Below are 13,248 nucleotides of genomic sequence, written 5' to 3' on the forward strand. Positions count from 1 at the left end.
TAGGGCGGGGGCCCCACCCCGCCCTTTTTAATAAAAAAAACTTTTTTTTTTTTTTTTTTTTTTTTTTTTTTTTTTTGTAACAGGCCCCCTGGAATGGTATTTTCTTTACTTGTCTGGGGTATCGAATACATGAACTGCTCCTTATTCATTCTGTTGGTATTGTCTTCAGAAGGTCTTCGTAAAAATGCAGTGACTTAACCGAGGGCCAGGGAAATGCTCAATCCTCCCCCTCCATGAGTTTATGTAATAGGCTAAGTGCAAATATTCTTGTCTGACCATTTGTGCTCACCTTTAATTCAGAAAAGGTAGAAACCTGATATGACACGAATATGTCAATGTGCAGGGGATGGAGGGAAGGAGGACATAACAAGGGCAACTTCCTGTTTCAGGGGAGCAGAGGGGGGCCTCTATAAAGGCAACGGAATCACTGAAGACAACTCTTCTAGGCTCACAGCTGGCCTTTCCTTGAGCGTATGGTTGGACCCTAGACAGAGTCAGGGGTGACAGTAAGCCTCCTTCTTGCTGGTCAAACGGCCAAAGTGACCACAAGGCCCCTCCTCTGAGTGACGTGGAAAGAAGGGCTGAGTAACTGATGAAACACTTGAAACTGTGCAAGACTCCTGACTCCTTGATTATTAAAATGAACCTGTTCTAAAAATGGCTTCAGAAACTGGGCCAACGCACTAGATGTCAGGAAGATGGACAGCTCAGTACTGATAAGGGAGAGCCCCAGGATCAGGAAGATAGAACATTATTTTGAAATCGTGATCTTTTTTGCCCCTTGCATTTTGGAGGGGAATTGCTACATTTCCTTTTAAAGTCAAAGGCAGCATCTGTCTTTGTCCTTTCCTGGGGCTGTTGACATTTGCTTGGTTAAGACTTCCTCTAGTGTGTCTGGCTTCTTTAATGTAAGGCTATAAGATTCTAGAATTTCTAAAACATGCCTTTGTAATCCAAAGTAGAAATATCTTTGCGGATGGGCTCTTAAACCCTCAAAAACCTAATGCTCTCATTTGCTTAAAATCAAGTGCTACAGTGAGCCAAAGAGTTCCCTGGATTTAAAAGGTGGGAAATAAGCCCATCTGAAATTTAAATGGAAAAAATGAAGTGTTTGGGAATCTAAAGAAGGAGGGAGGAGGAAGCTAGAAAGTGAGGGATGGGAGATGAACACGAGTGGAAGAGTCACCACCCAGTGGCCTCGGAGGAATTTTTAAACCATTCCTTCTCTTCCAACACCCCAGTACTTAGCCAAACTGGACTTTACAGTCTCTGGCAAAGATTCCAGACTTTTTCCCAGAGGGCAGAGCCTGTGACAGTGTGACTCACTAGAAACAGAACTCAGCACAACACCACGTGCAGATAAGTGCTTAATACAGGCTTTTTTTGGGAAGATGATATTTTCAAGAGGACAAAGCCTTGTGACACTGCCCATGGAGGAGTCCTCTGAGGGCAGATTCCGAAGGAGCTCAGAGTGGCGTGTGAGAGTGGGGAGATGGTGACCCTGCTTCTTGTAAAGCTGCTGCAGTCTCAGGACCAGAGCTGGCAGGCGAGAGACCAGCATGTCTGTGGGAAGATGGCAGAGCCTGGCAGCTAGCACATGATCTAGATAGGAGAAGATTTGGCCTCACACTCTGGCTAGCCTGAAGTTGTTCAAGGAATACATGCCAAAGCCATGCTTGGAGATGACTGCCAAGGGCTTTGCCCTTTGGGAGAGAGAGAAAAGTCCGGTGTGACAGTCCGAGGTCTGGCCTACACCATGGCCAGCAATAGAAGGCTTTTGGACTGTAACATGCCAGCCCTTGCAGGAGAGTGGTAGAGAGATCTCAGCCAGTTCTTCTCAGTCTAAGACCAAGGGTGTGGCCTCTTCTGGGCTGCCTGCCTGTGTCCCGGGGTAGCACATACACGAAACCCTGCTAGGGACAACTGATTTGGTGTAGTTAAAGCCACGCTGTAATTAATTTTCAAGGCCATCTCTAGGGTACTGAAGCCCCATTTGCTGTCTCCAATCATTATGTTCCCCACCCTCACCCCATCAAAGCATTTACAATTGAGTCCTGGTGAACTCAATTGTATGAACACCAAGAAAAGCCTCCAATGAGTAGGCAATAATAATAATAATAACTATGTATTGAATAAGCAAAGAGCCCAGGCTGGGCACTTTACATGCATTATCTTATTTGCTCCTCACAGCAGCTTTATCAAATCAGCACTATTGTTATCATTCCCATTTTATAGATAATGAGACTGAGGCTAAGAGAGATGAAATAACTCAATGGCCTATGGATCTGAGCTTCAGTCTTTGACTCTTGAGCCCAAGCACTTCGCCACCTCACTATCCTGCCTTTCCTGTTACAGGGCCACAATTTCAACCCAGATTCAGAGACCATACCCTTTACCACTGCATTCCACTCTACAGGGGAATATTCAGTCCCTTAGATTGGGGGAGTTTGACAGAGGGAGGTAGAATGTCAGTCAGCCAGTCTTGCTCTTTCCTGTAGGCCAGGGACTTAGGGTTATAGCCCAAGGCCCCAGGAGCCTTTCAGATGCCTCCTTCAATTTGTATCCAGGACACACGGAACTCAACTGGGTTTACTTTTTTTTTTTTTTTTTTTTTTTTTTTGAGAGGGAGTTTCACTCTTGTTGCCCAAGCTGGAGTACAATGGCATGATCTCAGCTCACTGCAACCTCGGCCTCCCGGGTTCAAGTGATTCTCCTGCCTCAGCCTCCCGAGTAGCTGGGATTACAGGCACCCACCACCATGCCCAGCTCATTTTGTATTTTAGTAGAGACGGGGTTTCACCATGTTGGCCAGGCTGGTCTCGAACTCCTGACCTCAGGTGATCCACCTGCCTCAGCCTCCCAAAGTGCTGGGATTACAGGCGGGAGCCCTGGGTTTACTTTTTGCACTTTGATTGTCTCAACTCAGGTGTGAAATGCAGAGAATGTTCAGAGATAAAAGAGACGTTACAGATTCTGTAATTCAGTGTCCTCCTCTTGCAGATAGGAAGCTGAGACCTCCCTCAGAGAGGGAAAGTGACTTGCCCAAGATCACACAGGGCCAGGCCTAGAACTCAGATCTGCCTAATTCCCTTTCTGGTCTTTCCACACATCATGCTGCCTGGCTTAGAAGAGCACAAAATCCTCTCTCCAGCCTAGCTCCATGGTCCATCCAACCCACAAGGTTACCTATGACAAGAATTCAGAGGGACATCATAAGAGATAGCTGACAATCTTTCCTGACATTAGCCTAGGAAGGGTGGAGGTATCCCCCAACCCAAAGGAAGAGTGGAACTTCCCTTAATGACTATGATGTGTCTGTCACCTACAGATGTAGCTAAATTTATTGAGTCTGTCTCCTAAATGCATTAGAAAATGCTGAATAGGGGTGTGTGTGTGTAGGGGGGGAGGGTATGTAGTAGAGGGGAGGCTAAGAAACTAATTTTTGAATCATTCTTTGTAAATTTGCATGGAAGCTGCACTTCTGTCTATAATAGTTTGGTTCCTCCCACAGGCTGGGCACTCCCTGTGCCCCAGCCCTGGGGACCAGATACACTGCAAGTCAGCTGTGGCTAAGGGCAGGTACAGTTCAGGACTGTGAATTTCTGTTCCTCTACTAATCACTGGGGAAAAAAAAATACCTTCCTGTGTTACATTATCAAGTGGATGGAGGCTGAGCTAAGTGCTCGTTGGAAGCTGCCTGAAATCAGAATGACATCATGTCTTCCTTAGGGCTTCTGAGCTTCTATCTTCTGCCAGTTAGCTTAATGGTTAATTATCCATCAGTGTGAGTTTCTCTGTCTCCCTTGCTGCTTTTTTCTGTGTGTGAGTTTCTCTTTGTCTCTGTCCTCCTTTGCCATTCTCTGTGTCAGCTTTGTGTGTAGATCTTAGATGCAGATGGGACAGTCCAGCTAGTTGAAAACAGGTTTCTTTTAAACTTTTCCCATCATCCACTGGGGCGTGCTCCAAAGGTTACAGATGTATTTGTCTCCTTTTTTTGCACTTCTACCCTCCCCCATCAGCCTCCAACAAAAGGACATTCATGCCTCATCTATAGAAAGATGCCAGTTATGTTTCCAAGGGAAAAGAAATCCCCTGTCAGCTAAGAGCACATGCAGGGGTGGGGACTTGCTGAAGCTCACCCAGAAAATAGTTCAAAAGGTTAGATTTCTCTTTGGCAGTTCCCCACGCTGTGCCCCTCCATCCTCCTCTAGCACCTCATCAGTTCGGGCCTGCCCCCGGGCCACCCATGGCATGTTGCCAGCATTCCTCTCTCCTCCCCCTCCCCACTGGATGGCCTTTAGCTCTGTCTCACCTTCGAGAAGCCAAGCTTTCTATGATTTCCAGGATGAGAAACCAATGGATTCAAGGAACCATACCGACAGAAGAGGGCTTGATGGCCTTTCTGAGACCAGAGCAACAACTAATATTTGCAGAGTGCTTGACATTTTCCAAAAGTCCTTTCTCATGTGTTATTTCACTGGATCATCCCAGCAACCATAGGAGGATCAAGGTCCCATTGTAGAGGTGAGAAAAACAAGGCTCAGTTCAGGGAGATTAAAAGACTTGTCTGGCATTTACTCAGCTTCTGAGCAGAAGAGCTGGGATGCTTGCTGCCTTTCCAACAGTGCCTGCTCAAACTGTTGCCCATCTAGACTTAATGGTGGAGATTTCAGGCCATGAAAGAAGGGAGTATTACGCACTGGGTCGTGTACTTACAAGGACTACTAATCCTCATAGCATCCCTACCTTACTATTGTTATCATCACTTTCCAGATGAGGACACTGAAGACAGAGCAAGTAACTTACCTAAGGACACCTAACTTACCTAAGGGCACGTAACTTACCTAAGGACACCCAACAAGTCATTTACTAACATGACTTGGGCCGAGATCTGCACCCAAATTGATTTGACTTCACTATACTCCATTGGCCATCTGAGAGAAACAAGGATCTGGGGTACATGTATGTGGCTAAGAGGCAGTCTTCACCCCCATACACTGTATGGATGTGGTGCCCACAGGAAAGGAGGAAAGGGTGAGAGGAGAGGCAGCTGCAAAAGAGGAAGGAGATGCGTTCACTGCTTGGCGGGGGCCAGGGTTTTATGAAGATGCTGAGAACAGGAACACCTAACTCTCAAACAAAATGAGATCACTGCTAGTCAAGGTGGCTCACACTTGTAATCCCAGCACTTTGGGAGGCCGAGGCAGGATAGTTGCTTGAGCCCGGGAGATCCAGACCAGCCTGGGCAACATAAGGAGGACTCCATCTCTACGAAATAAAAAAAAAAATATGAAAATTAGTTGGGTGTGCTGGTGCATGCTTGTAGTCCCAGCTACTCGGAAAGCTGAGGAGGGAGGATTGCTTGCGCCTAGGAGGTCGAGGCTGCAGTGAGCCATGATTGCACTGCTGCACTCCAGCCTGGGTGACATGATGAGATCTTGTCTGGAAAAAGAGAGAGAGAGAGAGAGAGAGAGAGAGAGAGAGAGAGAGACCAGGCGTAGTGGCTCACACCTAGAGTCCCAGCACTTTGGGAGGCCCAGGCGGGCAGATCACTTGAGCCCAGGAGTTTGAGACCAGCCTGGGCAACATGGGGAAACCCCATCTCTACAAAAAATACAAAAATTAGCCAGGTGTGGTGGTGCATGCCTGTAGTCCCAGCTACTCGGGAGGCCGAGGTGGGAGGATCACCTGAGTCTGGGGAAGTTGAGGCTGCAATGAGCTGACATCATGCCACTGCACTCCAACCTGGGTGACTGAGTGAGACCCTGTCTGATGTTTTTGTTTGTTTGTTTGTTTGTTTTGAGACAGAGTCTCGCTCTGTAGCCCAGGCTGGAGTGCAGTGGTGCGATCTCAGCTCACCATAAGCTCCGCCTCCCGGGTTCACGCCATTCTCCTGCCTCAACCTCCCGAGTAGCTGGGACTAGGTGCCCACCACCACGCCCAGCTAATTTTTTGTATTTTTTAGTAGAGACGGGGTTTCACCGTGTTAGCCAGGATGGTCTCGATCTCCTGACCTTGCGATCCACCCTCCTTGGCCTCCCAAAGTGCTGGGATTATAGGCGTGAGCCACCGCGCCTGGCGACTTTTTTTTTTTAATGAGATCATTTCATGTGTTTAGGGAACCTGCCTGCTGTGATCTTCCTTTCTGATGCTTCTGAGGCCACACCACTGGTTCTTCTATTTTCTGCTGCGAGCAGCCTGCTTCCTGGCTCCCCTCTCATGACAGACACGTCTGCAAAGAACTCAGGGTGGGGTTTACAAAGAGCTGGAAGGGAGCAGTGCCTGCAGTTTAAATTTGGAGCCTCCAAATAAAAGCTTCAAGGCTCCCAATAGCATTGGAAAGACAGAGGAGGTCTCTAGCAGAGAGGGCCCTCCTGGCAGTTCCGGCAACTTGGGCGGCATATGCAATTATGAAGCCAAAGAAAAGCCAAATGGCCAACCTCACTCAGCCTCAAACACCTCACACACTCCCACCCGTGTTCCTGCTAGTGGCAGGTATTTTTAGAGTCCTGAGCTCATGGTGTTAAAGCATCTGCCACATGCCTGAGGGCTGGTAGGGATTCAGCCTTCTTCAGAGGCAAAAGGCAAGAGTGAAGACTGCTGGGGGGTGGGGTGGGGAGTGGGGATCAGAAGCCAAGTGGTAATGATATTCCTGGGCTATGCCTGCTGTCTTCCTACTGACCTCCATTCCTCCTGTGGTCTGTTCTCCCTTTCTTCCTGTTCAGAACACCATGGAGAGGTGGAAGAAACGAACATCTTTTCTGTCTCTTGCTTGCAGAAGCAAATCAGTCTTTGAGGACTTATGTTTTTTCTGTGTGATCACAGTCAGACGTTCCCTCTGAAATCGCCTTGGCAGATATCTAGGATGCCAGACTGCTTGTAGTTTCAGTGGTTCAGGCCATCACTGCCTTTTGATAACGTGGCTGCTGCTGATAATGATGATGGTGACAACCTCAGTGACGAGTGTGGTCTGATGCAGAAAAAGACTGCTTACAGTCTTGCTGGAGAGATGCCAAGAGCACTGACGAGACAATTAGAAAACATAAATCTATTCGAAATGGTATGATGCAGACTCAAAGTGCAACAGAGATTCCTAAGAAAAGAAAATTGAAGGGAAGTTGGCGAAGGTTTGAGGAAGAAGCCAGAAGCATGAGCTTAACGTTGAAGAATGAGTGAGATTTGGATAGGGCAATGAGGGGGCAGCCGATTCTATAGGGGAGGAGTGGACTAGCATGACCCAAAGTACAGAGGAGGGAATCAACCAGGTGTGGCTGAGTAGCTTGAAACCAGGTTGGGAAGGGTGAAATTATGGCAGACAGAATTCCACATTTGGAATCCATGTGATGCCACATGCAGTAGAGGGCTACAGTAGTTTCCTGAAGAGGTGAATGGCATGCTGATACAAGCAGGGATTGAGGAAAACTGGTCAGAAAGTAGTATTCAGAGGTCGGGCAAGGGGCTCACGCCTGTAATCCCAGCACTTTCAGGGGCTGAGGCAGGTGGATCAGGATTGATTGGGCCTCCCAAAGTGCTGGGATTACAGGAGTGAGCCACCATGCCCAGCCTCCAATTTATTTGTTTTATTTACTTTTATTTTTTATTTTGAGACGGAGTCTAGCTCTGTCACCCAGGCTGGAGTGCTGTGGCACAATCTTGGCTCACTACAAGCTCCGCCTCCTGGGCTCACGCTATTCTCCTGCCTCAGCCTCCGGAGTAGCTGGAACTACAGGCACCTGCCACCACGCCCGGCTAATTTTTTTGTATTTTTTAGTAGAGACGAGGTTTCACCATGTTAGCCAGGATGGTTGCGATCTCCTGACCTCGTGATCCGCCCGCCTCAGCCTCCCAAAGTGCTGGGATTACAGGCATGAGCCACCGTGCCCGGCCTCCAATTTATTTTAAGTTCACTTTTCGTTACCTATGGTCACGAGTTCGAGACCAGTCTGGCCAATATAGCAAAACCCGTCTCTACTAAAAATACAAAAATTAGCCAGGTGCAGTGGCACACGCCTGTAATCCCAGCTACTTGGGAGGCTGAGGCAGGAGAATTGCTTGAACCTGGGAGGTGGAGGTTGCAGTGAGCTGAGATTGCGCCACTGCACTCCAGCGTGGGCAACAGAGCCACAGTCCATCTCAAAAAAAAAAAAAAAAAAAAAAAAGAAAGCAAGCAAGCAGTGTTCAAGAGACCCTGCAATGGAAACATCCACTATCCAAAATACTTTGCTCTAGTCCAGGAGTGAGGAGAGAGGAGTCTGGCCGAGGGCCGAGGGACACAGAAATCGGAATAGAAGAAGGGTTCAATCTGAAGGTCTTGCCAGAGGAACTTGGAAACCGTGTCAATAGAGGGAGATGACGGGGAGCCTGGACAATGAAAACTGATATTTGGAATGATGACTCTAGGGCCCTGTAAAATCTTCACTCAGCCGACAGATTCAATTATATTTACTAGATTATACTTACTGACTGCTAACTCCAAATAAAGGCTATACTTCGTTTTAAGAGCCATAGCAGTCAATTAGTGGCCATAATCAAATTTTCTTTGATAACTGAGAATTGTATAGGGCCTTGGGACCATCATTCTGAGCATGAATCTCCCTTGTCCAAGACGTTGGATATATAAAAGGAAATATATTGGGCTGAATGTATATCTCCTGGGAGTTTTGTCTTTGCATATGTTACAGATAGCAGTTTTTTTCTTCACAATTTGGCCTTTATCCCAAAAGCTGAGATACAGAAGAAAATTCAGTGAATTAAGTTACCTTTTACATAACCAAAAGTGAACTTAAAATAAATTGGAGGCTGGGCATGGTGTCTCAGTCCTGTAATCCCAGCACTTTGGGAGGCTCAATCATTTGAGGTCAGGAGTTCAAGACCAGCCTGGCCAACATGGTGAAACCCCTTCTCTACTAAAACTATAAAAATTAGCCGGGCATGGTGGTGCAAGACTGTAGTCTCAGCTCCTCAGGAGGCTGAGGTAGTAGAATCTCTTGAACCTGGGATGCGGAGGTTGCAGTGAGCTGAGATCGCACCACTGCACTCCAGCCTGGGCGGCAGAACAAGACTCCCGTCTCAAAATAATAAACAAATAAATAAATAGGGTTTGAAGGTGAGATTTTAACACTAACTCTGTTTTCTTTAAAAAGTAATGCAGGCTAGTGGCTCATGCGTGTAATCCCAGCACATTTTGAGGCCGAGGCAGGAGGATTGCTTGAGGCCAAGAGTTCGAGACTAGCCTTGGCAACATAACAAGATCCTGTCTCTACCAAATATATATATGTTTTAAATAAAAAGTAATGCAATGCCGGGTGCAGTGGCTCACGACTGTAATCCCAACACTTTGGGAGGCCGAGGTGGGTGGATCGCCTGAGTTCAGGAGTTCGAGACCAGCCTGGCCAACATGGTGAAACCCCGTCTCTACTAAAATACAAAATTAGCTGGGCGTGGTGGCAGGCACCTGTAATCTCCGCTACTCGAGAGGCTGAGGCAGGAGAATTGCTTGAACTCGGGAGGTGGAGGTTGCAGTGAGCTGAGATCAAGCCATTGCACTCCAGCCTGGGCGACAAGAGTGAAACTCCATCTCAAAACAAAACAAAACAAAATAAAAAACCAAATAAACCCTGAAGTAATGCATACTTGCAGAAGAAAATAAGGAAAATATTTAAAAGAAGAAAATAAATATCACTATAGTCTCCTTGCTGATAAATAGCCATTAATGTTCTGGTGTGTACACTTCCAGTCTGTGCTTTGCATATATTTATGTTTAACATTTAAAAAAAAAAATTGAGACCATAGCATATTAAAAATTTTGAGGCTGGGCGTGGTGTCTCATGCCTGTAATCTCAGCGCTTTGGGAAGCCGAGGCAGGCAGATCACCTGAGGTTGGGAGTTCAAGACCAGCCTGACCAACATAGAGAAACCCCATCTCTACTAAAAATACAAAATTAGCCGGGCGTGGTGGTGCATGCCTGTAATCCCAGCTACTCAGGAGTCTAAGGTGGGAGAATTGCTTGAACCCAGGTGGCAGAGATTGCAGTGAGCTGAGAGCCTCCCATTTCACTGTAGCCCCAGCAACAGGAATGAAATTCTGTCTCAAAAAAAAAGAAAAAAGAAAAAAAGAAAAGAAAAAAGAAAAATTCTGTATTCTGCATTTTCACTTACTTGTATTTTGTGAGCATTTCTCTTACAATTTAGTCTTTGAAAACATTATTTTTAATGGCTGCATAATATCCCACTGTACAGATATATTTTCATTTTTATTTATTCTTTTTGAGACGGAGTCTCACTGTGTCACCCAGGCTGGAGTGCAGTGGCACGATCTCAGCTCACTGCAGCCACCGCCTCCTGGGTTCAAGTGATTCTCATGTCTCAGCCTCCCGAGTAGCTGGGACTACAGGTATGCACCACCAGGCCTGGCTATGTTTTTGTTTTTGTTTTTTTTTTTTTTGTATTTTTAGTAGAGATGGAATTTCACCATGTTGGCCAGGCTGGTCTCAAACTCCTGACCTCAGGTGATCCACCCGCCTTGGCCTCCCAAAGTGCTGGGATTACAGGCATGAGCTACTGTGCCCGGCCCCACTGTATAGACATGAACTTTAGCTATTCCTTTTCTGGTGAGCATTTAGGTTTTTCCTGTTTTTAAAAAAATTCTAAATAACACTGTAAAATATTAGTACAAAATTTTGACCACATCCCTATTTCTTTTGTATAGATTTCTGGAAGTGAGATTTCAGGTCCTAAGAGTTATGAACATTTTTGAGGTTCTTGATAATATTGCCAAATTGCTCTCCAGAAAAGTTGACCAATTTACATCCAGTTTTCAACTAAAATCTTAAGATTTTTTTCAACTCAAAATTTTCAGTTAACAATCTTAAGAAAACTTGACAAATCCTGAAACTTCTCTTTATGCTTTGATAAGTCCATTCTGCTCATCTGTCAAAGAACCACTTCCTGTGTCATGGCTTGTCACTCAATTTTTTTTTTTTTTTCTATTTTTTTTTTTTTTGGTTTGAGATGGAGTGTCACTCTTTTTGCCCAGGCTGGAGTGCAATGGCGCGATCTCGGCTCACCGCAACCTTCGATTCCCTGGTTCAAGTGATTCTCCTGCCTCAGCCTCCCCCGTAGCTGGGATTACAGGCACACGCCACCACGCCTGGCTAATTTTGTATTTTTAGTAGAGTCGAACTTTCTCCATGTTGGTCAGGCTGGTCTCGAATTCCCGACCTCAGGTGATCCGCCCGCCTCGGCCTCCCAAAGTGCTGGGATTACAGGCATGAGCCACTGCACCCGTCCTGTCACTTCATTTTTATAGTGCTACAAAACCATGTTTTCTCCTCGCTGTTCATGTTCCCTTTTCTGACTCCGTCTCTGCGTTTTTGTATGTTCCAGGTTCAGGTGTGGGACACAGCAGGTCAGGAACGTTTCCGCAAAAGCATGGTCGAGCATTACTACCGCAATGTACATGCTGTGGTCTTCGTCTATGACGTTACCAAGATGACATCTTTCACCAACCTCAAAATGTGGATCCAAGAATGCAATGGGCATGCTGTGCCCCCACTAGTCCCCAAAGTGCTTGTGGGAAACAAGTGTGACTTGAGGGAACAGATCCAGGTGCCCTCCAACTTAGCCCTGAAATTTGCTGATGCCCACAACATGCTCTTGTTTGAGACATCGGCCAAGGACCCCAAAGAGAGCCAGAACGTGGAGTCGATTTTCATGTGCCTGGCTTGCCGATTGAAGGCCCAGAAATCCCTGCTGTATCGTGATGCTGAGAGGCAGCAGGGGAAGGTGCAGAAACTGGAGTTCCCACAGGAAGCTAACAGTAAAGCTTCCTGTCCTTGTTGAAACCAAACGGTGTAAATACAAGATAAATTATCACTGGAGTTTTTCTTTCCCTTTTTTCTGTGCCTGCATAATGCTGACACCTGCTTGTTTCCATACAAATTGATATCAAAATAAAATTTGTATAGATTATCACATGGCTTTTTGTCTTGCTTTCCTCCAAGACATTCCTGATTGTGATGAGTGGAACAGGCAGTTTGTCTTACTAGAGTAATATTCCCCATGCCAGTGGCACACTCCCTGCCAGCTTTCTAGGCTTTCTGAAATTCTCATCATTTGAGTCAATTCTTCAGGACTAATTCATTCTCTCACTCAGTGTAATCAGTGGGCAGAAACACCCGGTGGGGTTGGGGCACAGGCCAGATATGTTTTTCTAGAGAGCAAGTACAGGCAGAGTGACATAGAGAAGTCTTGAAAGGAGATGTGGATTCACTGGTATTTCCTAGGTTCCCTAGATATGTGCCTTGAATGCCCAGATAGACTACTCTCTCCGTATTTTCCAGTTTAAAAATAAAAAGTATGGCCGGACGCAGTGACTCGCGCCTGTAATACCAAGACTTTGGGAAGCTGAGGCGGGCAGATCACTTGAGGTAGGAGTTCGAGACCAGCCTGGCCAACATGGCGAAAACCCGTATCTACTAATAATATAAAAATTAGCCAGGCATGGTGGCACATGCCTGTAATCCCAGCTACTTAAGGGCTGAGGCAGGAGAATAACTTGAACCCAAGAGGTGGAGGTTGCAGGGAGCCCAGATTGTGCCACTGAGCTCCAGCCTGGGTGACAGAGTGAAACCGTGTCAAAAAAAAAAAAGGGACAGTTTGTTCAATGGGCCCGATTACTTCCAGAATAGTTAGATTCTGCTTCCTATTTTCATTAATCAGTCTTGAACCCTAAGGCTGTTCCCACTGTGACCCCACCCCACCCTTTCTTGGATAGGCAGGGCTCAAGCAACAAACATCTATCATGTCCCTAGGCCTTTGCTAGGTGCTAGGGAAGAAATGTTACAAGAGGACACGTTCCCTATGTTCAGAGACCCTATGATCTAGTTGCAGGAACTATGTACACACTGAAACTACATGCAAACAAAAACTAGACAACATTACCAAGTGTGAGGTTGTGCCGTGGGAAGTGAGAGCATTATATATTCAATATCAGGGAGGGCTCACAGGAAAATACTTAGATTTGTTTTGTATGTTAACTAACGTGTAAGGTTTAGATTGGTAAAGAAGAGGGGAGAAGAGTGGGCAAAATCAGGGGGGCAGGAATGACCTTGGAAGTTGGAAGAGAGGACAACTGGGGATCTGGCCCAAGGAGAGCTGAACAGCGCTAGTGGGAGCTGAGATTGGGGAGGGCTTGTGCATCAGGCAGAACAGTTTGGAGTTTTTTTTTTTTTTTTTTTTTTTTTTTTT

The 13,248-nt window shown here is 46.3% G+C and overlaps 1 protein-coding gene across 1 annotated transcript in view; it reads left to right on the forward strand.

Moving 5' to 3' along the window:
- RAB33A (RAB33A, member RAS oncogene family) overlaps positions 1-11,970 on the forward strand; it is a 16,667-nt gene extending 4,697 nt beyond the window's left edge. The window contains exon 2 of the mRNA XM_017863981.1: positions 11,386-11,970. Within this exon, the coding sequence (XP_017719470.1) occupies positions 11,386-11,841 (456 nt within the window). The 3' untranslated portion in view covers positions 11,842-11,970. The remainder of the gene's footprint in view (positions 1-11,385) is intronic.
- The last annotated feature ends 1,278 nt before the right edge of the window (positions 11,971-13,248 follow it).

The sequence above is a fragment of the Rhinopithecus bieti genome, unplaced genomic scaffold, assembly GCF_001698545.2.
Source record: "Rhinopithecus bieti isolate Rb0 unplaced genomic scaffold, ASM169854v2 scaffold_75017, whole genome shotgun sequence".
Taxonomy (NCBI): Eukaryota; Metazoa; Chordata; class Mammalia; order Primates; family Cercopithecidae; genus Rhinopithecus; species Rhinopithecus bieti.